The following is a 25,512-nucleotide window of genomic DNA, read 5'->3' as shown; positions in this document are numbered from 1 at the left end:
TTATCCTGCAACCATCTATGTCAGGATAAACAATCTGATTGTATCGTTCAAACTGGAGGATTGTGTTTGGTGTTTTTTATCTCATAGACAAATTACAACAATAACTGAGTCTTCATGCAACTTCACATCAACATTAAAATTAGTTTACTTATATAATATAATACAACTTTAATATATAGGCTCTCTCTCTCTCTCTCTCTCTCTCTCTCTCTCTCTCTCTCTCTCTCTCTCTCTCTCTCTCTCTCTCTCTCTCTGACAGGCGTAAAAAATACCACCAAGGGAGCGCAGATCAGCAGCTTTCCACGCAGCCACACTCGGCACTTCCTGCCGTACCGATGCGTAAGTATCCCAATGAAAAGTAATCTTCTCTCCGGACAGGGACATAGAGGACCGAGGTGACTGTGGAAAGAGCGTTTGTTCTACACTGACAGTCCAAAGTAAGCGAAGCCGGACTGATTCGACTTTACATGCCTGAGAGGACTCTAGTCGGTCACCTTCTTTGCCAGACATACCGGCATAAACCAGCTTTGACACTAACATGAGGGAGAAGATGTGGATATTTTACAGTGCCGACAATTCAAAGTGTCTTCTTTCTATTTGGAATCAGTGGTGTTTCTATTACGCAGCAGTGGCGTGTTTGTTGTTTGTTGTTGTCAGGACGGATGATGTTTGCCCGTCGTCCTGCATCTGTGCCAGAGACTCAGGGACAGTGACCTGCCGTGACGGGGAGGACACCGAGGTACCGGGAGACATTCCGGAGTGGACGTCCACCTTGATACTCAAGGGGAGAAACATTTCAACTTTACAGCGTGGTGCGTTCATGAGCAACGGGACGGAGTTGGAGATTACGACACTCTCCCTGTCCTATAACGGGATACGGGCTATTGAACCTTACGCCTTCCTGGGACTCCCCCGATTGCATTTGCTGGATCTAAGCCACAATCAGTTGGAGTTTATCTCAGCCAGGGCTTTTCACGGGTTACTGGAGCTGCGCTCTCTTTACCTAAACCACTCTATTTTGCCCCCGGCCACGGAGCAGCTATCAAATGCGCTTAGCACACAAAGTTTGCGCAACCTCCACAGACTGGAGTTGGCGGGAAACATGCTTAAATCTATTCCCCTGCTGCGATTAGATATGCATAATCTCCACGCGTTAGTGCTGATGAATAACTCAATAGAGAGCATAGGAGGGGAAAATGTAACCATTTTGTACCAGCAAAGGCGCATACGCGTCTACTTGTCTTTAAACCCGTTTAGGTGCAACTGTGAGCTGGAGGCGTTTTACTACTGGTTGAAGAACTCATCCCAGTGCCCGGATGCAGGGCGTCTCCTGTGCAGCGAGCCGGAGGCCAAAAGGGGGATTGCTGTGGAGAAGCTCCGGGAAGAGGACGTGGATTGTATGAACGAGAACCTCGAGGCGGTTTCATACGTGTTCCTCGGTATAGTGTTGGCTCTGATCGGGGTGGTGTTTCTCATGGTGCTGTATCTCAACCGGGGAGGCATCAAACGGTGGCTCAACAACATCAGAGAGGCGTGCCGAGACCAGATGGAGGTCTACCACTACCGCTATGAGCAGGACTCAGACCCGAGACTGGCCAATGTGGCAGTTTAACCTACTGAAACATCTGGCCAATGCCGTGTAGTGAAAGGGCAGTGGAGGTAACGTCAAAACATCTGGGGAAATTCCCTCGAAGTGTCCTGTTACAGTCAAAATCAATAGTTTTTCCAATCACTTTCATAATTCTCAGCAGCTGGCCAATGAACTTCATGCGTTATCCCTCTCACACTGGGATATGCATATAGCCAAACACAGTTAAATGACTATAAGAGACTATTAAGTATTCATCTTGCACAGGCTGAATACTTAAACTTCTAAGTACTGTTGTACATATTGTATAATCGTTTCATGCATTATGTTAACGTGCACAGTCTACAGCAGCTTGTCAGACTAACCTAGTATTATTTATCTTATTAAGCAAGTGACAAATATACAGTAAGGGTATATATCATTTTTTTTATTTTAAAAGCTGGAATGGAAAGGTGAATTAGAGTAATTACTAAAAACTGTAGCCCTTGCAAATTGTTGCGAACTAATGGCCTACATTCAGGGCACCTCAGAGAGAACAAGGTATTCCTGATTCTAATCTACTGGGGAGTGCATAATGCAAAATAGTGAGAGACAGGGGCAGGTAAAATGGGGCAAGCTGGTAAGTGCCATGTTTGTGCAAGCAGGCGATGTTAACTGTCATATTTCATCATCAAGAACATGGGATACCTTACCAACCTTGTCTTTCCAATCAGCTTTTGATCTCTGAAAATAACGTGTATTATTTGACACCAGGTCAGCTTATCAGTGAAGGGGTAAAAGAGGAAGAGACAGAATCTAACCATGCATGTGATTGTTGTAGGCATAGAAAACCAAACCAAACATTAATAAAAGGTCAAATAAAAAACAGCGAGTTAGCGGTGTTGTTTACGTCCCTTCATTTTATCATCACTGTCAGGAAATGTTGACTTTATGCAGCACTGTGCCATACATTAAGTTTCCCTGTTATAAATGAGCTATAAGCAGGTGTGAATGAGTGCACCTGCTCCATGTGAAATTTGGAGTAAGTATAACCTAATTACAGTAAGATGTCACACCGTCAGCACCTCTGGGCTCAGCAGAAAAGGTCTGGACCATTTAATCTGCTTCTTTTTAAAGTATCAAAGAGTCCAAGGCTGGCGGAGGTCTGCATGGGGAGATACAGAAAGGCATGGCAATGTTAATCTCATCAGCAGCACTGTGACGAATGAACCTTGGAAAATCACGATCGACCTGTGAAGTCAGTATCTCTCTGCAGCCCGGAGCTCATCAACCCGCTTCACTAAAGGTCTGCATTACGATCGCGGATTTTGGAACCAAGGGTCAAACATTAAACGCTGGAGAACAGCAGGAGAGTCGGAAGATGTGTGTGATGAACAGATGAAAGTGAAAGCAACAAACATATTTTTGTGAAACCATCAGGGATATTTATTAAGATTATTTGTTTCACAAGTAATAGTTTGCCTTCTTTACTCATGTCACCTCACATCAGTGGTGGAGGGCAGTGAATGTGCAGTGTATGTGCATGGGAGCAGGTGGCTGACAACACTATCTGGAATCGGTGTGATGTCACCTGCTTTCACTCTCCTAAAACTCATTAAATAAAGTAATTAATCACCGGATTTAAGACAATGAGGCGAGAAATGAATCGTCGTTAATAACTAGATACTATAAATAGAAATTTCTGTTCTTTAACATGTGAGACGTTTGAGATTTAAGAACATTCAATAACAAATTGAATAGATAAATAGATAGACACCATGTATTCATGTATTTTGCTGGTGTTGATCATCGTTTTCACTTCCAATTTACTCTTGATGAGATGATTTCATCATGTCAGCAGTGTAGGAGCTTCCTTAAAGTAACGATGACATCTAGATGTGAGACATTGTCACTTGTTATGTCAGGTGACGTGGCGGTGTACCGCACACTGTCATGTTGTGTATGGACTCTGACAAGACATACTTAATTATTGGGAAAAGCCGTGTTCAAAGATACAAGTATGTTGACTTGACTCAATTTGACATCATACACTTTCAATTATATTCATATATCATGGAGAGAAATTCTCAACAGGGCTCCAGGACGGTGATGCAGGGCTTTAAGAGATAAAGCCCTAAAACACTGTCAGGAAAAAGACATCCATCACTAAAGGAACAAAACACCCAGTTGTGTGTGAGGGACATCAAGTAGATTACACTAATGACAGTGAGTGATAAATAAGTTGTGTGTGTGCATATGCGTTTGTGTGCTGTTAATGCATGTCCTACGTAACCAGAGTATAAAGTTACGCTGGCGTCTTTATAGGACACATTGGGCTCAGAGCTAAATGCCAACATCAGCATGCAAACATGCTCACAGTGTAAATGCCAACATGCTAATGTTTATCAGGTATAATGTTTATGGTAATCACCATCTTAGTTTTAATCATCTCTTAAGCAATTGTGCACCATCTGTTTAATTAAATAACTGATATCCAATGATCTTTCCTTTGTTACTTTAACAATCTTCAACCTGTTTTTGCTGCCATCTCTTCTCTCTTTCCACCATGTGGCATTTGTCTCTTCAACCATCAGCTTTTTTCACTTTTGGGGGGATTCTGGGACATAAATAAAGAGGTAGAGTCTGTTCTGTTGTTGGTCAACAAGACTAAATGTGCATTTCTGTAGTATTTAACTGGCTTCCACTCTGCCCTCTCTGTGTACTGCACTTGTAATTTCTCCATTTCTTTTTTCAACGGACATTTTGCTAAATTCTCCTTAGAAATACAGTGTTTGTCAAAGACATCCTCTCTGCCCTACATGGCCCATCCTCCCTTTCTCTGTCTATTCCTCTCTCTCGCTCCCCTTCATCCAGGTAAATGACTTTATCCAGTTGAGTGACTTTGTAAAGGACGCATGGGACAGGGTTTAAGCTGAGCCCAGTAAAAAAGGAAGAACGGAAGAAGACAGATAAAGAAAAGGGGAGTGCAGAAAAGATTCATTAGAGTTCTTTAGTCCAAGCACCAAATGTGCTTGACTTATGAAGAGCTATGACTCATCCTCCTCCTCCTTATGTGAACGTCTGGGAGGCCAAAGCCCCAACTGCAAGCTACGGGAAATGTTTAAAATGAACGTGAAGATACTATCCTTATTGTTGAACGGCTGCTCCTCCGTAGGAACACTTTCACCATTATGTCTCATAGCTCATCAACCGCTGATTGAATAGTATGCATCACTAGCTGAATGTAACAAGTTTTGTAAAGTGAGCTTTAAAAAAAAAAGAAAAGAGTCTGCCAGTTTGCAGTTTGGTGATTACTGGTTACTGATTGGTGGAAGTGTCTCGGCTGCTTTGTGACAATAAATGAAAGGGTTTGGCATCGTGGGAGAAGCAGAGGTGTTTCTGTGGACAGGAAGAGGTTGAGCATCAAATATGTCTGGTTAGACACTACGGAAGTTAAACGTAACTATGATCTCCAACAGTAGAAGAGGGATTATGTTTCAGAGCACGATTTTAGCAGTGAAATGTTGGAATTACTTTTCCATTGGAAAGGAACCGTGTGCTAACCTCTTCGTCTGTATGGAGCAAAGTGAATTGAAAGCAAATGTGATTTTCTATTTCCCTGCTCTTACTAATGTTTTTCTTTCACTGTCCCACACAACACCTGCAGCCAGAACTTTCTCAGAGTTCTTTTACTTTTAAAACCCAACTCTTTCACACGCTGTCACAGCGATCAGAAATGTATTGCAGTTCTGATGCAGTGTCGATAGAAATGTTCACGTACAGAAGGAGACAGCAGCTGGTAGGGTTATTTTATTTAACAGAAACACATAACATAAACAAGCAATCTTAATTCTGGTCATTTACATTTCCTTTTTTTTATTAAAGAGAACATTTGGGTCCTTTTATGTGGGTATTGAATCAGTGTTGATGTCAATTGAAGGAATAAATGCCTCAGTGTGTGCTATATTGACTGAGAAAGATAAAGTTCTTCTGCTCCAGCCAAAACAATGTCAAATGTATCCAAAACATCCTCTGCACTTATATTTTGGTATGCTATTTTTGCTGTTTGAAACGCAGTTACTTTGCAATGCATGTGAGGAGAACAAGGAAGTTCTGTTTTTGAGCGGCATTAGAGCGTTTTCAGCTCTGGATACAGGAAGAACAAGACCATTAACACTGCCTAATTAACATTTTTTTAAATATACTTGTCAGTGCTCTCTGATAGCCAAACTATGTAATTGTGAAAGGTTAAATATGAATGACGTACTGCAGTTTCTTATTACCTTTTGGGCGACACATATATCAATACTGATATACTGTATGTGCAATAAGCTCATATTGGCCAATTTACTGCTATAGAATTGAAAACTGTTGAGTACCGAAAGTTGCCGTTGAATATGTGGTCGGATTCTTAGATTTATGTACTCTGATTAGATGTTTCCTGATTTAAATCTTGAACTGCTGCTACAAAGATTAATTTGAGAAGATTGACATTTTTTTCATTAGTACAAACATGCTCAATGTGAAGTATAAAAATAAAATAGTGTTTTGGTTTCGGCACTGAAACATAATATTGCCACCTGTGTTGAAAAACGTCAAACCATTACCGATTCCAACGTACACATGTATATCAATTGATATTTCACATAGCACAGAGGAAATAATGAAGGATCACAATGCATTCTGGGTAAATATGCTCCTCTAGAGTCCGTCATTCTTTGCTTCCTCCCTCAACCCAAGAAAGGTTGATCTCACAGAAGTCCGCTTGAGATTCATTTGCGAATTTCGGAGGATTAGAATTTAAGATGGTGACGGGGATTCCCCGAAGAGGAAGTCACCGGTATCTTTTTAAACGCACACAGCTCTGAATTTGTGTCAAAGAAGGGTTGATCAATTCACAATAACCATGTTTACTTGAAATTAAATGTCCTCTTTCAAGACCAACGTTAATGGCTAATGACCAACAAATTCCCTTCCAGTTTTAATTGGTAGAGTGCTGGCTTGGGACTCCTAACACATTCTTATGGGATTAATTTAAACAGTAGCAAGTTTGTTTGTTTGTTACAGGGAAGGTCATTACCCAACATTCAGTGGTAATGGCATCATAATTGGAGCTCATTAGAACGACTCCCAGGAGTCAAAGAGGCAGGAGTGAATCACTTTGTCTGGGGTCACCGTGCCCTCTTTGATGATAAATGCAACCTCTGGGAATACTATGCATTTGGCATATCATCATATTATTTTGTTGACTCCATACATCCAAAAGTTACGCACAGTAAGAAGTCCAACGTATGATAAACGTTTTGTACAAGACAAGAAAGATGTTTATGAATTAATGCATAAATCCCAGTGTACACCTGCACTACTCCAGTCAATATTTCCATTTTTCTGACTACTCTGCAGTGTAATTACAAACCATGGGAACCAATATACTGCTCTGCGATATTGTGAACTTCTGTCTGGCCTCTAAGCTAAGGTCATGTGGGTTTTGATCAGGACCACATCAGGTTTTAAAGAGGTCGACTGCAATGCCGCCCTGTTTTTTTTATTTATTCATCCTGTGCTGTAGATCAACACAGTTGGCTGGTCGATCGGCCTTTGACCAGGAGAACATATTCTGTTTTAACAAGATGTACAGTTGTCTCAGATCTATACACTAATTAAATCCTTTCAGGTGTCTGTCAGTTTCTAAGCAGAAGTAATCAATGCGTGGAATACATTTACTATATAGGAGAGAGTTTTGACCTTAATCCGTCGCAGAAGGACAAACATTAATTCCTCAGATTTCACACGTTAGTTTCAATCAAGTTCTTTCCGACTAGGCGCAGGTGCTTAGTTTGGATTGGATAATTCGGTTAACAGGAATCACAAATATCCTTCACATCCCAGGTTAATGGAATAATTGAAAAGGTGACGCTGATGCACAAGATATAATCCAGGTACCAAATTCCACTAAGGCTAATCATGGGTGCTTCTCTAATGAATCACAGACACACCTGCTCATGACCTTATGGCAATGTCATTTCATAAAAAATATTTCAAACAAATGTCTATGGCACTGAATATGTAATAATCAGCAGCTTCTTCGCTGCTAAGATGTACTAATTAAACTTTTACTGTCTGGCCGGTCCTCTTAAGGACAAGTATAGCCAGAAATCACTCCATCAATATTTGAATGAATATTTAGATGTGAAATGCCTTACTCAGCAGCAAATGTTAGTAACAGAAGAACCTACACTTTTTGTGCCTCAGTTTGAATCCTTCACGATATCTTGAAATCAGTGGTGAACACAGAAAAATGCCATGAAGATGTTTAATCTGACTAATTATGGCTAATGTCCTGGCTTTAGTATGTGTGCATTCTACCGTTTGTACACACAGCTTTCATATGCTTGTTTTTCTAAACAGAAGTCTATATATCAGACCGACAGCTCTACATTTCTCCCTTAGATCTGACAAAAGCACACCACTGAGGTATTATTACCCTAAAAACAAATATAATTCAATGCATTACTTTTTATTCACTAAAGCAATTCTAATTCTAAGCCTACTTATTACATGTTAAGTGTTCTTTAAATGTCCTTCCCATCAACACCACCACTATAGCTCCGCTAATTAGCTGCCAGCAGGCCGGCTTGAGAGTGTGTGATGCGCTGCTTACTTGTTCAAATGGCAGTTTAAAAAAAGATGCTGTCTCAGCAGTTTGAATATTTCATGCTGTCCTTCGCTCGAGAGAAGCTGCTGATCCTCTGAGCGGTCATAACATTGGCCCGTTATCTCAGAGAAAACAGCATCTGCTCTGACAACCTGTCCGTCACTTTGGGAGCATTTGAAGAGCTCCTTCCTCTCGGTACACAATCTCAAGCCTACTAATTACATCCTGAATTTAAACATGCATCCACATTACAGCACTTCACCATTCTAACCCTCACCAATGTATTTGAAAACGCATCACAAACAAAGTTCTGTCAAGTCCAAGTTTTATGTTTTTACCACACTCTCATAAAATGCCTGATACAGCATTATGTTCTGTGGGCTGACGATTACTTTGTTCAAAAGACGACAACCTTGTTATGTCATCCAACGCGTATTTGAGTGCACTCTAACTTTGTGTAATGTACTTCACCTAAAACCATTACAATCTGCCAACTACTACCCCCATGTGGCCATTTGACTATAATGCAGTTAGACAAAATAAACTGGCAAGTGTTTTTAGGTGAGACACTACAGGCAAAACATCGATTTTTTTCATGCACTGGTCAATTTGAATAGTTTGGGCTTTTTTGCTTCCATAACATGTCTTCTTACTAAAGGAAATTAAACATCAAAAATAAACATTAAGGTGTTTATTTTTATACAATTTGTCTATTTGTGTCTGTAGATTAGTCCTAAATTCACAAAAAAGACAGCATTAGACGATGTCTCATTAGAATTATTTAAACATAACATTTCAGAAAACTTGTAATGAAACAAATAATGGCCTTAAGGTGTACAAAAGGTGTGGTCACACCACTTATTGTGCAGTGTGTTTCTAATGATGTGGAAATATATTTGATGCAATATAATATAACATCTCACAATATAACATCAGTGTCTGTATTGCGGTTATAATTAGATATTGTTTCCTGCCACAAATAATTAAAAACCCCTCAAGATAAGACATAATATTACCATATGAACATATATACATATGAAGCTCAATGGAGGCTTATCTGATTTTCTATGAAGAAAATATTTTAATTAATTTCAGTCTATATAAAAAGGACTCACTATCTGGTAGGTCAAACATGTTTGGGCATTAATAGAAATAATAATGTTACAGTCAAGATTATTAACTAACATGTTCTGACGATGACACCAAATTAGTCTCATTAGGAAAATTTAAGGAGTTAAAGAGCGAGGAGAGCGTTGTTGATTTTTTGAAGGCACATGTTTGATGATAAAAGCTGCATCATATATATGGATTTTACTATGTTCATCATAAATGCAAACTTCAGGTGTCATGAGGGCATGGGAATAATACACTAATATACTGTACATCTCACTTTTGGGTAATTAATGTGACATTTTGGGCGATAGTTCTTAGGTTGAAGAACAGCTCACTACTTGGTATTATTTAGCTTTTCTGCAATGTTCAAGTTAATTAAACAATTGTACTGTGGACAGTCCATGTCTTCAGGTTTCTAAGTATAGTTGACATATATATATTTCGCCACATCATTTATACTGTTACCCTTTAATTATGTCTGCCTTCATTAGGCCATTGCTGGAAATGTTGGATTTACAGGATTCTGTAATCAATATAATACAATTACATTAAGTAAAAGGTATAAATATATATCTAATATACAGTATTATACATGTTTAGGCTACGGATAGCAGTGATTTTATTACAGCACATTATAAACACCATAAAGTCAGCATTGCAAGTTCCAAGAGCTGCTTCTGGAGGAGTTAGTGTAGATTGATAAAAGTAAAGAGTGCGGTGGAGCTCACGCAGCTGAGAGCCATCTGTGCTGACTGTCCCCAGAGAAAGTTAATTATATTTAAAGTTTCAGACATCAATTTCATGCAGGCTCTCTGTAGTGAACACACAAGTGCTCAATTTATATCCATTTCCTTGGATCGAAAAGAATCATAAATCAACGCCAGGATTAAATAAATGTAGATCAGGCCGTTTAGGTGCAGCCATAAATCACATGTACTGCTAGTTAACAGCACGAGAAGTTTGTTCAAATGTTATTCTCACATAAAACTTAAACACACGGAAAGTAGGTGATTTGGGGTAAAAGCATTTTGACAATGAGGACATGTCTTTCTTTTTGAAAACCCTACAATCAGCCTGTGGCCAACTGTTTAACAAAAGTCGCTATCCATGGTCCAAACTCCAAATCTCCAGTTGGAGCTCTACTCGTAAATTAATTCAAGGAAGGTTCCTCGACCTTGCTTTATCACGAGCCTGGAGTGAAGGCCTCTATTTCTACCAATAACCTACATAAATCAAAGGCCAGACGAGCTTCATAAATTCACTCCTGGTGCAAATCATCAAGACAGAATCTGTCATGGGTTAATTGCATCACGAGTTAGCCAAGGTCGGAATTCTACTCAAACATGAATTGACTTGAACATGTAATACAGTTGCAAAGCAGGGAAACAGGAAGACATTAATTATATCATTATTTATTGCCTTTCTTTTAGAAGTACTTATATAAAGTCTTGTCCGGCAGTCGGACACTTTTCATGAGATTCCCCTTGGAATTTATTACAACTTTATTTTATTATCAAAAAGGACATGATGACGAAAGGATCGTGCCTCTAAAGAGTCTCTCTCATGAGTCCCAGTTGTGATGGCATCACTGGGGAACGATGCTTAATGACCTTTCCTGCAAACAAACAAAGCCTCTACTGTTGAACATTTTGCCTAATTAATCTCTTACCTCATTCATTAAAATAGAAGGTAAAGTGGGAATGCAAATACTTTAAAGAGACATTACACTTTGACACTCGATTCAAATACGACTGACAAACAATCAGATATCGATCCTTCCTTTGAACCCTCATAATATGAACATTTAATGCTACAGCCCTCTGTCCATAATTTAAAAAATGCGTCTTGTCATGTTATATAACAGGAAGTGATGTTAAAACAGTTTCTTCACTTAGTATAGTTCTAGGATGATTGCTAATCGGTACTAACTAATAATTTGACCAATTTAGATCAAATACAAACGTATTATAGTGACAGTTTCTTTAATGACAGACAAAAATAAATACATTTAAAAAATCAGCACTGATAGTGCCTCCTTAACTTAGAATTTTATATCGAGTTGTTTCCCGCTGATAGTAAATCTTTGCACAGTTTGTTTACTGCTCTGCACAATAACACTGAAGACGTCTGTTCTCATGGATCATGCTGGGCTCTTGGCTGAGCTTTATCCCAAACTTCTCCTATTTTCAAAGCCTCCCTAATAATTTGACACTGACTCACCCATCTTTACCATGATGGTCTGTCAAAATGTTGATTGTTAGAACCCATATGATGAACTTGGACAAAACGTTTTCAAGAATCTATTACACTGTTGGACTTCCGAACTACTTTGAAAGCATGAGTATGGTCCCTGACCTTATTGAGCGGATCTTCATCCAGTTGTGTTTGATCCACATTAAATACAGTTTCTTTGTTGAAATCATTAAAGAATTCTGTGTTTCTGATATTATTAATTTAGTCACTGACTATTTTAGGCGTTGCATCAACTTCCGGCCTCATGTTACCCTACATAAAAACAGTCCCAATTAGTTCGTAAGGTAACCAAATTTAAAGTTTTCGGGAAAAGTATTGACTGTATATAAAGAGAGCACTGGTATGGGATCGGCACTCTGTGACAGCAGATAACTTGTCTGAACTGGGTTCAAAAGGTATTGGGAGAGTATAATAGCCGTCAATAACTGAGCAACACACTTGGATTGTTCCTGGTTCTTATACATTTAACTTGGTGATGACACAAACATCCAGACAAGAGGTGGATCCTTAAAGTCAAATCCAGTAGTTGGTAAATCAATTCTGGTGCCTCCTATATTTTCACCATTTTAATACCATATTGATGTTTTATAGAGAGATTTTTGAAGGCTTACGTACACCTAGCTTTAAAAACCCAACATTCGATGGTACATTTATTGATTGATTATGGTTACCTAGAACATCATTACTAGCAGAAATTCAATTTTTTGTGGTTGTTTAGAAGCATTTTGAATGTTCTGCTGCTGCACACAAGTAACTTCTAGCTGTCTTGTGAGCTTTCGGTCCATTCTCCAATGAGTTACGTTCCTTTTGGTGATTTTGCAGTAAATCGTTTGTGTCCAATGCCAACGCAACAAGTACCTGAACACAATCTAAAGTTAAATGGCACCTTTATCACACTTAGAATACTAATTATAGAAAGGCAACTTCAGAAAGGGTATCAATGGTGTGAAGGGGCTGAGATCTCCTACAACCCTTTAAAGAAGAGGTACGTGACTATTAGACTATTAGCGGGTTTATACTTGAGATTTTAAAGAACACTAATGACTCTTTAATATCAGTGCAGACCCATTCCCTTTACATTCAAGTTTTAATTGCAAGAGTGCAAAACCTTCTAATGGATGCAGATGAGATTAATTAGGCTTAAGTCTCACCAGTAAAAGGTTTGTTTGTTACAGGCAGGGTCATTAACCAGCATCCTTTGGTAATGACATCACAAATAGGGCTCATTAGCAGGGTTCCCTGGAGTCAAAGAGGCAGGAGAGAATCCTTTTGTCTGGGGTCACCGTGTCCTGTTTGGTGATAAAAGTCCCCTCGGGAAATGCTATTCGCTGTCAATGTCGTTACACTTTGTTGTCAATTCATGCACTCCAAGTTTATACAAATTGTGAAAAAATGTTTTCCTATTACTAAACAGTGTATAGTCAGACATGGGAGACCAAAGATGGTTATGAAACAGATATATTAGCATGTGAGTCTACAGTAAAATCCTCGCTTTGATTATTTGTTGATCACCTTGTTGCGCAATCTATTGTGATCCAACTTTTAATTTAACCTCTACAAAATCAAACGATGTGTTTCTGTGTGGCCAAAGAAACTTAACTCATTATTTCAGATTAGGTGCTCTTGGGGGAAAGCACAGTACACAGTGGGCCCCAATTTCCCATCCATTTCCCTCCAAATGTGAGTCTGCAAGATCTGCTAATAGATGCAGGTGAGATTAATTAGGCAAAGGTAAACAGTAAAAGGTTTGTTTGTTACGAGAAGGCCCATTAACCTGCTTTCTCGGATGATGAAATCTCAAACTGGGTTCATTAGAAAGACTCTGAGGTGTCAGATGCAGCAGAAAGTTATTTTGTCTGTAGTCATTATGTACTGTTTGATGATAAATGCACCCTCAGAGAGGATGATGCTTTAGACTTTAGTTTTTCACTCAGTGCTTGTAAGAGGTCAAAGCCTCAACCGCATTGAATTCTACAGTCTTCGGGTGCGCGATCTTAGTTTTTCGGCAGTGGATCCAGGATATTCAGTATTATCACCTAACAGTGTAAGTTTGATTGCCTCGGGCTCTGGGGCCGAGACCATTTTGCGGATTTGAGTTACACATAACTTAATGTTTTGTAGCTTGTGCTCTCAATGTCATATTGATAAGGCCCCACAGAAAAACAGAGCAGACGAGGAACCAGAAACAAATCAAACCGCACAGCACATTATTTTCCATATCACTGTATTATGTGTACATGTGTATAGGTGCGAGTGTGGTGTTGGCGGTGACTTGGCACGTCACTTGTTGTCGTCTGTTTCTTACTTGCTCGGGATGTTGACTGTTGGTCGTTGTGGAGGTAGTTTGCAAATCTTGCAGTGAGTGGCGTGTACCCAGGTGGCCCTCTCAGCGACCTTGATGGAGGTTTGGGTGATTAGGAGGACTTGGAATGGGCCTTGCCACCGTTTGGACGCCCAGTGCTTCCGTCTGAAGTCTTTCACTAGGACGTAGTCTCCAGGTTGGATGGTGTGCAGTTGTTTCTGAGCGGGCGGCGGGAGCGCAGCTTGTACCTGTGATCGAATGTTTGCAAGGGCAGAAGATGGGTTAGTTCAATATGTCAACATTGTGTCCTCACACAGCGCTGTGGAGGGAGGTTGAAGACCAGGAGCTTCGAGACCGACGAAAGGTGGAGCTTCAAACAGAATTTCAAATGGACTGAAATTGTTACGTGTTCTCTTTCTCTTTTGCATGTACATAAGCACTATTGGTAATGCTTTAGTCCATGGCAGGCCTGTGTCTTCACAACACTTGGCTAGTTTATTTTTCAATGTGCCATTCTCTCGTTCCACTGCACCTCCACTAGCTGGATGGTAAGAGCAGTGTTTTCTAACATCAATGCCTAGGAAATCACCCAGTTGTGTGATTGCCTCATTGGCAAAGTGTGTACCATTATCACTGGATATTTTAGAAGGGATTCCCCATCTAGGCACGATCTCATTCATTAGTGCCTTTGCACTACATTTGCTGTTTGATGTTTACAAGGAAATACTTCAACCCGTTATGACCACATGTCTACTATTACTAAACAATGCTTCTTCTCTACTGATGATGTTAGCTCAATGAAATCAAGCATAATATGCTCAAATGGTCTTGTAGGGGGAGGGTGAGCGGCTGTCATGCTTACTGGAATAGCTCTGCCTGGGTTTTGAGATAGACAGGTAACACATGCGTGGCAGTGCTTCTCTGCAGCCACGGTGAAACCTTTGGTGAACCAAAAAGTTTTAACAGCATCAAACATCTCCCCTTTTGACACATGGTCTAACCCATGTGTCAATTTAGCATAATGGGAAAATAAATGTTTAGGGAGACATGGTAGACCCTCGGGACCCATCCACACACCTGTGTCTTGAGTGAAAGAGGCACCACAGGAGCGCCACACAGCTTTTTCACGGTCCGTGGCATGCTTTTGCATGTCGTTTAGAGACGCGAAAACCTGCGCGGAGAGTTGGGTGGGAGCTGTCTGAGTGACCATACATGGTGAACCATATACATCTGATCTCATAGCAGCCAATTTAGCAGTGGCGTCGGCACATGCATTACCTTGCGAAACGGGGTCAATGGCCTGGGTGTGAGCAGTACATTTGCAAACAGCAATTCGGCAATAAAATGCTCTCTAGTAGCGCAGCAACCAATTTGGAATTTAGAATGGGCTTACCATCAGATTTGAGAAACTTCCTATGTTTCCATAACACACCAAAATCATGGACAACACCGAAAGCGTAACGAGAGTCGGTGTAAATGTTCACAGCCTGACCTGCAGCGGAGCGGCACACTTCAGTCAGGGCAAAGAGTTCTGCACCTTGGGCAGAATAGTTAGGGGGAAGAGAACCAGAACACAACACATCAACTGCAGTGACGACAGTGAAACCAACCATATTTTTGCCAGTAGAGTCACAAGAGGCAGAGCCATCTACGTAGAGCTCCAGATCTGGATCGAGTAGGGGCACATCACTGAGGTCAGGTCGTGGTGTGCAGGTGAGTTCTAATTCCGCCAAACAATCGTGTGAGAGATCGTGAGGATCTCCGTATGTAGGAAGAGGTAAAAGAGAGGCAGGATTAATGGTGTTACATCTTTGAACAGTAACATTTGGCATGTCTAATAAACATGTGTGATAGCGAAGATATCTGGCTGCCGACAAATGGCTAGTCCTTTGCTCAAGGAGAATGAGTGCAACAGAATGAGGAACGAGCAGAGTTAGTGGAGCATAGGCAACTATGTCCCTTGAGGCCATCAGAGCCTTTTCTGCTGCTGTGATTGCATGGAGACATGTTGGAAGGCCTGCTGCAACTGGGTCTAATTTGCTTGAAGAATATGCCACCAGACGTAGGTGTGAGCCATGTAACTGAAGAAGGACGGACGTCATGCATCCTCCTTTTTCATCTACTGCTTGCACAAAAGGTTTGTTTGGATCAGGCAACCCTAAAGCGGGAGGAGACAACAACAACATTTTCATGTTAACAAATGATTTGTCTGCCTCTGGATTCCAGACTAGCACTGTGTTAGCGGTGGAGCCTGGAGTGTGTGTGATATCCCTAAGTGGCTGCTCAACTTGAGAGTAGTTAGGGATAAAACATCTACAGTAGGAAGCCATGCCCAGAAATTACATCATGTGTTTCTTTGTGACAGGCTTTGGAATGGACAGTAAAGCCTGTATTCTTTTAGGAAACAGTGTTTTCCCCTCTCCGGAAATGGCATGACCTAAAAAGGTGACAGTAGGCAGAGAGAACTGAAGTTTAGACAGGCTGACTTTATTGCCTTCTGTGGACAAATGCAAATGCAAGTCTGTATGCAAGTCTTGTATCAACTTCACACTCCTTAGAGGGAGATGCAATCATAATGTCGTCAACATATTGAATTAGAGCAGTACCTGGAGTCAGTTGCAAATAAGCAAGACTGTCTCTTAACCCAGAGTTGTAAATAGTAGGAGATTCACAATAACCCTGACACATCCAAGTAAATGTGTATGACTTTCCATCAAAGGTGAACGCAAACCAAAATTGACTTTGTGGATCAACAGGAATGCTGAAAAAAGCATTTGATAAATCAACAACAGAGAAATGAGAACATCAGGAGGAATTTGAGAAAGGATGGTGTGAGGATTCGGAACGAGTGGGGAGCGTGCATGAACAGCTGCATTCACAGCTGCATTCACGGCTCTCAAATCCTGGACAAAACGCCATTCATCAGGTTGACCTTTGTCTCTGATTTTCTTTACTGGGAACATTGGTGTAGTTACAGGTGAGTCAGAACATGGGACAATAAAGCGTGCTTTAAGTAGAGAGTTAAACACAGGTCTAATACCTTCAACAGCTTCACATTTAAGGGGATACTGAGATTTGGCTAATTTAATCAATCCTACATCATATTTGTCTGCAGCCCACAGCGTGGGAGGCACATCTCTCAAAATAGCAGGCAGCTCAGACGCGGAGCTGTACAGAGTGTGAGACAGAAAGGCGGGGGGAATTTCAGGAATTTCAGATAAAATTAAATCACGCCCTAGCAAATTTAGTGGGCAGACAGGTGAGAGGAGAAAACTATGTTTTACGTTAATGCCATTGAGTTGATCACTGCATGTTAAAGGTTTAGTAAATAATTATTTTACGGTGTTCCCTCCTGCTCCAATAGAGAATATAGATCGACCGCTGAGTCTGACGTCAGGTAATTCAGATGCTTTAATAACAGAGTGTGTTGCCCCAGAATCAACAAGAAATGATAACACTTTGTTAAACACAGTTATTTGTATAACAGGCATTTTTCTGTATTCTTCTGTACTTAACATGGAATACGTTGCTTGTTTAGGTACAGACTGAGTTCAAAATGAGTTCTTGTATCTTTTGATGTATGAGTGATTGTGTGCGTGGTGTGTGGTGTGTGGTGTGTGGTGTGTAGTGTGTGGTGTGTGGTGTGTGGTGTGTAGTGTGTAGTGTGTGGTGTGTGGTGTGTGGTGTGTGGTGTATTGTACTTCCCTGTTCAGATGGTGGTGACGTCATCCTCTCCTGCCTCGCATGACCCCTCTCCTCTATTCAATCAGATGGCTGTGACGGTTGGCCGCCCTGCCAGTTGGACTGTTGATTGTAACCCTGATGATGGTTACGATTTGGACCTCCTCCCCTCCTCCTCTGTACCCTCTGCTGTTTCCCCAGCCACGCCCACGTGATGACTGTTGTGGTTGTAATGGACAGTCTCTTACCCAATGGTTTGGGTCGCCGCAGAGGAAACATCCCTGTTCACGTGGCCGCTGCCACGGGCTTTGTTGCCTGGGCTGAGAAAATCCTCTCCCTCTCCCTCTGAAACGACCACGCCCCCTGTCTTGATGAGGGGGTGCAACATTTGTGGCTACAGCATGCATGAGCGTGAGCTGAGCTTTTTCTTTTGATGCTTTTCTGTTTTCTTCTTTGTTTTGGTTGTGTAGTTGAGCTTGTTTCTTATGGTGAATAGCATAACGTCGTACTTCGGTGATGTTAGCGTCTTGGCAGCCTATACATGTTTCTTGAACTTTGTCAGAAATGTCTTTCCTGAGGCCTTGGAGGAAGGCTGCTCGGAGATGGGTGTTCCAAACTCCTTCAGCGGCGTCGTCCTCTTGGATACCGCTGTTGTCAAGAAAAACTTTGTGTAGGTGGGTGTAGTAATCAGGAACACCTTCGTCAATTTTCTGCTGGCAAGCAGATATTTTTGTCATGTCAACCTTTTTTACATTTGTTCTGCAAGGTGTCCATGGAGTGTGGTGAGAGCATCTCTATATGCGCCGTTTTCATTATTGATCCATTCTGGATGTTTCAAGACGTGTTAAAATCCTACTTGTTCTCTGATTTTTGCATAGTCAGTGGGACCTAATTTCATCATGAGGAGTTTGTTTAGTTTAACAAATGTGGGCTGGAATTGTTGGCAGAACAGAGTCAATTGTACCCCAAAATCATCTCCTCCATTTTCAATGGCGGGGAGGTGGTGTAGAGCAGCCTTCATGTCGTCTAATGATAATACATCTCACCAGAGTTTTTGAAAAAAAATTTAGTTTGTTGGATCACGTACAGTTCGTCAGTCCCACTCTGGATACTGGTCCTCTCGTCTCAGATCGTGTAGTTCGTCGAGGTAGAGGAGAATCCACTAAGGATTCCGGCAGCACTTCCACCAGTAGTCCTCGGTGTTCGTAGATGATCTGCAGTGATCCCACTTCTGACACCAAATTGTGTGGAATATTCTTCGATATTATAATAAAGTTCTCAGTGAGATGTTCAATAAAGTTAAGGAAAACCAGGTTTGTCGTTGACATTTTCTTCTGATATCTCAGAGGCACAAGTCATACAGAGTACAGCGGAGTCTGCAGGAGAGTGCTGAATACGGAGAGAAAACATAAAGCTTATATCCAGTATGTGGTGACCTTGCAAAACATTAGTTGCCGTTGGGACATCTGTCCTGAGTAAGATGTTTTCTTACTGTTGCTCCGTCTCAGGCCTTGACCAGGATAACAGCCATGGCAGTTGGTAACATTATTTCAGATACAGACACATTCACAGCAGATGCATGCATGGGAGCGTAACGCCTTTGCACACATAGCCATTTTCTGCTTGCGGCTGAGTAAATCATTTCGCATAGTTTCCGAGAAATAGAAAGGTACATGAATATATAATAATTGCTATCACAATCCTGAGGCATTCCCAGGCCAGTGAAGAGATATAATCTCTCCACCGAGTCCTGGGTCTTCTCCGGGGTCTTTTCCCAGCTGGACGTGCCTGGAACACCTCCCTAGGGAGGCGGCCAGGTGGCATCCTTACTAGACTATGCCCGAACCACCTCAACTGGCTCCTTTCAACTAAAAGGAGCAGCGGCTCTTCTCCGAGTCTCACATGGATGGCTAAGCTTCTCACCCTATCTCTAAGAGAGACGCCAGCCACCCATCTGAGAAAACCCATTTTGGCCGCTTGTACCCGTGATCTCGTTCTTTCGGTCATGACCATAGGTGAGTGTAGGAACGAAGATCGACCGGTAGATCGAGAGCTTTTCCTTTTGGCTCAGCTCTCTTTTCGTCACAACGGTGCAGTAAAGCGAATGCAATACCGCCCCCGCTGCTCCGATTCTCCGGCCAATCTCTCACTCGCGAACAAGACCCCAAGGTACTTGAACTCCTTCACTTGGGGTAAGGGCTCATTCCCTACCCGGAGTAGGCAATCCACCAGTTTCCTGCTGAGAGCCATGGCCTCAGAAAAGGAGAGGTGCTGATCCTCATCCCAACCACTTCACACTCGGCTGCGAACCGATCCAGTGACTGCTGAAGGTCACAGACCGATGACGCCATCAGGACCACATCATCTGCAAAGAGCAGCGATGAGATCCTCAGGCCACCAAACTGCAACCCCTCTCCTCCAAGACTACGCCTCAATATCCTGTCCATGAAAATCACAAACAGGATTGGTGATAAAGTGTAGCCCTGGCGGAGGCCAACATTCACTGGGAATGAGTTCGACTTACTGCTCAGTATCCGGACACAACTCTCGCTTTGGGCGTACAGGGATTGGATGGCCCTCAGAAGTAACCCCCTCACCACATACTCCCGCAGCACCTTCCCACAGTATCACCCGGGGGACCCGGTCATACGCCTTCTCCAGATCCACAAAACACATGTAGACCGGTTGGGCGTACTCCCGGGCTCCCTCCAGGATCCTTGCAAGAGTGAAGAGTTGGTCCGTTATTCCACGTCCAGGACGGAATCCGCATTGTTCCTCTTCAATCAGAGGTTCGACTATCGGCCGAACTCTCCTTTTCAGCACCTTGGAGTAGACTTCACCAGGGAGGCTGAGAAGTGTGATACCCCTGTAGTTGGCACACACTCTCTGGTCCCCCTTTTTGAATAGGGGAACCAACACCCCGGTCTGCCACCCCCTAGGCACTGTCCTGGACTTCCACGCTATGTTGACGAGGCATGTCAACCAAGATAGCCCCTCAACACCCAAAGCCTTCAGCATTTCTGGACGGATCTCATCAACCCCTGCGGCTTTGCCACTGTGGAGTTGTTTGGCTACCTCAGTGACTTCCAACAGGGAAATTGACGATGGTCCCCCATCAGCTTCCAGCTCTGCCTCTATCATAGGGGGTGTGTTAGTCGGATTCTGGAGTTCCTCAAAGTGCTCCTTCCACCGCCTGATAACCTTTTCAGTCGAAGTCAGCAAGGTCGGCTTGGATGGTTCCACACTTCCCCATCCTGAGGTTCCGGACGGTTTTCCAGAAGCACCTTGGTGCCGACCGAAAGTCGTTCTCCATAGCTTCTCCGAACTTCTCCCACACTCGCTGCTTTGCCTCTGCCTTCGAGTCCGTCGATACCCTGCAACTGTTTCCAGAGTCCTCCCGGATAAAATAACCCGGAAGGACTCCTTCTTCAGTCGAACGGCTTCCCTGACCACCGGGGTCCACTACGGTGTTCGAGGGTTACTGCCCCTTGAGGCACCTAAGACCTTGAGACCACAGCTCCTCACCGCAGCTTCAGCAATAGAGGTTTTGAACATCACCCACTCAGGTTCAATGTCCCCAACCTCCACAGGGATGTCTGAAAAGCTCCGCCGGAGGTGTGAGTTGAAGATCTCCCGGATAGGGTCTTCCTCCAGACATTCCCAGTTCACCCACACTAACCATTTGGGCTTACCCGGTCTGTCCAGAGTCTTCCCCCACCCCTTGATCCAACTCACCACCAGATGTGACAGCTCCGCCCCTCTCTTCACCCGAGTGTCCAAAACATGCGGACTCAGATCAGATGATACGATCACAAAATCGATCATTGACCTTTGGCCTAGGGTGCTCTGGTACCACGTACACTTATGAGCATCCTTATGTTCGAACATGGTGTTTGTTATGGCCATTCCATGACTAGCACAGAAGTCCAACAACAAACGACCGTTCGGGTTTAGATCAGGGAGGCCGTTCCTCCCAATCACGCCTCTCCAGGTGTCTCCATTGTTTCCCACGTGCGCATTAAATTCTCCCAGCAAGACTACGGAGTCCCCTACTGGAGCCCCCTGCAGGGCTACATTCAGGGTGTCCAAGAAGGCCGGATACTCCAAACTGCTGTTTGGGGCATAGGCACAAACAACAGTCAGAGTTTTCCCCCTCCATAACCCAAAGGCGTAGGGTGGCGACCCTCTCGTCCACCGGGGTGAACTCCAACATAGCGTCGCTCAGCCGGTGGCTTCTGAGTATTCCCACACCTGCCCGACGCCTCACACCTTGGGCAACTCCGGAGAAGAATAGACTCCAACCCCAATCCAGGAGTACGGTTCCAGAGCCAAGACTGTGCGAAGAGGTAAGCCCCATCAGATCCAACTGGTAGCGCTCCACCTCCCACACTAGTTCCGGCTCCTTCCCCCACAGAGAGGTGACGTTCCACGTCCCCAGAGCCAGCCTCTGCTGCCTGGGTCTGGTCCGTCGAGGTCCCTGACCATCACTGCCACCCGCGTGACAGCGCACCCCACCCCAGCGGTTCTTCCTGTGAGTGGTGGGCCCACAGGATGGATGGATGGGAGGCACCACGTAGCTTCTTCTTCCTGTGCCCGACCGGGCTCCTGTCGGGCCCTCCCTCTGGGCCTGGCTCCAGACACACAAACCTCTCCACCACGGTAAAGTGATGGTTCCCGGAGAGGATTCTGGATTCCATGGATTCTGTTCATACCTAAATAAGAAAACATTGATGAATATCAGAATCTTTGTTAGAATGGCTGAAGTGGGTTGAGAAGCATCATTACTGGTTTACATTCGGATACTTGATAACATCCTCTGAATGGTATAGGTCTGTAGTTTGTGTTTGAAAAGTTTCATGAGGCTGTGATTATCCCAGAAGTCACAGAAGCTCATTCTATTCAGTGAGGTCAAGTTTCAGAAAAATGGTCTCACTACAATGAAATGGTTACTTTTAGAATTAACAGCATCACTCATGAATACATTTGTGCTCATTAAATCCACAACAGTCACAGCTTTCCAGACATCTCCAATTTATGCAATTCCATGACTGTTTAGGGACCCCAGTATGCAGAAATATTCAAATACAGATTTTTAAATAGACGAGAAAAAAATACATTTGTACTGAATGCAAAAAACTGCATTGGGATTAGCATAACGTGGGTGTGCCAGTAACGGGGAGAATTGTGGGTACCCATAGAACCCATTTCCATTCAGATATCTTGAGGTGAAAAGTCAAGGGACCCCTGAAAATATGCCATGCCAGTTTTTCCCTCACAAAATCTAGCCTAACTTTGGAGCATTATTTAGCCCCCTGACTTGGATCGTATCAATGGATTTATAGTTTCATTTGATACCGTTTCACTAAATTGAGCCTGCTACAGTCCCTGAAAGACAATAAAAGTCGGCGGTAAGAGGTTAATTCCTTATTAAAAGACACAATCAAAGGGTAACACCCACGCCCAAATCGACTGAAAGGTATCTTAATACATATGCATTAGTAATGTTGTCTGATGGAAATAAAGGTTTGTTTAAATAACTAATCTTTGTAAAGACAATAAAGAAATAGTATAAAACTGTTCCAAGCATTGCTTATTGGGTTACAGTGGTATTAAGTGTTATTATAACCTGAATGTTTTTCTGCTCTTGGGATAAAGATTAATGAGGTGATTACAAAACACAAAAGAACAATTACATGTTTGTTTTGTCTGCAGGAAAGTGAGAACACAATACACTACTCTCCAAGGAGATATATGAAGAAGGTATAAGTTCCACAGTAAGTTGGTCAGATATGCAGACATTTGGAGCCACGTTGTATTAAATGGTCTTCAATAGGAACAGGCATGTGAAATGTAAACTGCATTGTATTCTGTTGCGTGTTATATTAATCACTCAGGATGAAAAGTTGTGTACATTTACAAAAGTGTACATGCGTCCATTTGAAGTATGTGATTGGGACAAGTAATAAGATGTATTTGTTTCCTCGTTTTTAGACGAGAGTGCTTTTAAACACCGTGGACCAGACGCCGTGGACCAGCCTGCCGAGTTCAACGATGTCTTCTCTCAGGACTGTTTTAAATGAATCTCTCATCATTCATCCTCCAGGCTTCTATATCATCGGATTTGAGACATTTTCCTACATTAGTGTCTACATTATATTTCTAGCGTTTGTCTATGTGGTCACACTAGTGTTCAATATTTTATTGATCTATATAATTGCCCGTAACCACTGTTTACACACTCCAAAATTTCTGGCTGTTGTAAACCTCGCAGTAATTGATGTAATCTTAAACACAAGCACTATTCCCAGCATGATTAAGACATTCCTCTTCAAGGCCAACTTTATTCCATTCAACCTCTGTCTGTTGCAAATGTTTATGTACTACACTTTTGGGGTTTTGGAGTCATATGCACTCGCTATACTTGCTTATGACCGGTTGATTGCAATATGTTTCCCTCTGCGTCACAACTCCATCAACACAATGCGGAGCATGTCATGTATTGTCGGCCTGACTTGGTGTTATGCTCTGGGTGTAAATGCATTTTCAATAGTTATAATGACTCGACTTTCTTTTTGTAATTCTGTCAGAGTGTTCAGCTATTTCTGTGACTATGCGCCTGTGTTTAGACTTGCCTGTAATGATTACACATTGCAGGTGTCAGTTGCTTCAGCTTCTAGTATGGTGAATCTGATGGGCCCTTTTACTTTTATTATTCTGTCTTATGTCAGCATCCTGGTCACGGTGTTCAGGATGAAATCACTAAGCAGTAGGATGAAAGCTCTGGCCACTTGCATTGAGCACCTAGTCCTTGTTGCCGTATTTTACCTTCCGTTATTCAGCATTTTCTTGATGGGGCTTTATGTGCGATCCATTGACCCGGACCAGCGTGTGCTGAGCCTGTCGCTGGCCTCTTGCATCCCACCCTGCATCAATTCTATTGTCTATTCTTTGAAAACCAAAGAGATTAAAACCAGAGCCCTAGCACTGGTACACAGAGTGAAATCAAGCCCTTGACCATTTTCTTTACCATTCAAAAGTAATCTTTGAGAGTTTTAAGTGTGTGTGTGTGTGTGTGTGTGTGTGTGTGTGTGTGTGTGTGTGTGTGTGTGTGTGTGTGTGTGTGTGTGTGTGTGTGCGTGTGTGTGTGTGTTTGTCCATGTACATGTGCATGTACATGTATTCATTATTGATTCTCTATGAATCAATAATGTGTTTTTCTTAATGTATTAATAATTGCTGCAATTATGTAAACACATTCAAGTAAATAAAATGATGTCAAAATACATATTACTGACTTATTTGGACATTAAATACACTTGGCTGTATTTGAATGGAATTGTTTGCTATTTGTACAGATGACTGCTCTGGGTCTTATGTGGTATCTGAAAGACTCATATCTGAAATACTTTGAATATATTTCACTGTATCTCATAATTGTATCCCTCATAAATGATCTGATGAAAACAGAACGTCTCATTATTGTATTTACTTGAGGTGCTTGCAGTGCTTTTAAATTGTTCAACATCAGAAATGCATTTTCTAGTCAGATTAAACTAAATTTAGCTAATCTAGCTCCAAGGGTTCATTGAACGACAAATAGGGCACAGTCCTGAATATGAAAACACAGTTTGACTTAAATGTTGTGTTCTTCTGTGTATTTATAGTTCTTTAAAATGTGTTAAGACTTGCAGGAGCGAAAGGGGTGTGTAGAGAAACTATCCGTATATGTACGCATTAAGTTATCACATTCCAGGCTGAATAATTTTTCTTTTTTTATTACTTGAATGGGAACAGTTTGTCCTGCAGTGCAGTGCTCAAAGAAGCTTTGGGCAGACCAGGGATAATTGAAATGCATACTGCTACCTAATTGTATATGTCCCTTACTATGAAGTGACCCAGTGACTGCACAAAGCCAGGTTAAGCAATCTATCAGGCTGAATG

General features: G+C 42.2%; 2 protein-coding genes across 2 annotated transcripts; both read left to right on the top strand.

Annotated features, from left to right (window-relative positions):
- The first annotated feature begins 317 nt into the window (after window positions 1–317).
- Window positions 318–2,434, top strand: tpbgl (trophoblast glycoprotein like). Its single transcript, XM_029448462.1, has 2 exons — window positions 318–339; window positions 658–2,434. The coding sequence occupies exon 2, from the start codon at window positions 821–823 to the stop codon at window positions 1,610–1,612; it is 792 nt and encodes a 263-aa protein (XP_029304322.1). The 5' UTR covers window positions 318–339; window positions 658–820; the 3' UTR covers window positions 1,613–2,434.
- A 21,155-nt stretch (window positions 2,435–23,589) lies between these two features.
- On the top strand, window positions 23,590–24,627 carry LOC115019106 (olfactory receptor 24-like). The gene has a single exon (XM_029448465.1). The coding sequence runs from the start codon at window positions 23,623–23,625 to the stop codon at window positions 24,583–24,585; it is 963 nt and encodes a 320-aa protein (XP_029304325.1). The 5' UTR covers window positions 23,590–23,622; the 3' UTR covers window positions 24,586–24,627.
- Window positions 24,628–25,512: the final 885 nt, after the last annotated feature.

The sequence above is a fragment of the Cottoperca gobio genome, chromosome 14 (assembly GCF_900634415.1).
Source record: "Cottoperca gobio chromosome 14, fCotGob3.1, whole genome shotgun sequence".
Taxonomy (NCBI): domain Eukaryota; kingdom Metazoa; phylum Chordata; class Actinopteri; order Perciformes; family Bovichtidae; genus Cottoperca; species Cottoperca gobio.
The sequence above is the reverse complement of the archived record's forward strand: the minus strand, read 5'-3'. Positions and strand labels throughout refer to the sequence as shown.

What these genes read in the sequence shown, in the direction of transcription:
- LOC115019106 (XM_029448465.1), top strand. Translation starts at nt 23,623, where the DNA reads ATGTCTTCTCTCAGGACTGTTTTAAATGAATCTCTCATCATTCATCCT.
- tpbgl (XM_029448462.1), top strand. Translation starts at nt 821, where the DNA reads ATGAGCAACGGGACGGAGTTGGAGATTACGACACTCTCCCTGTCCTAT.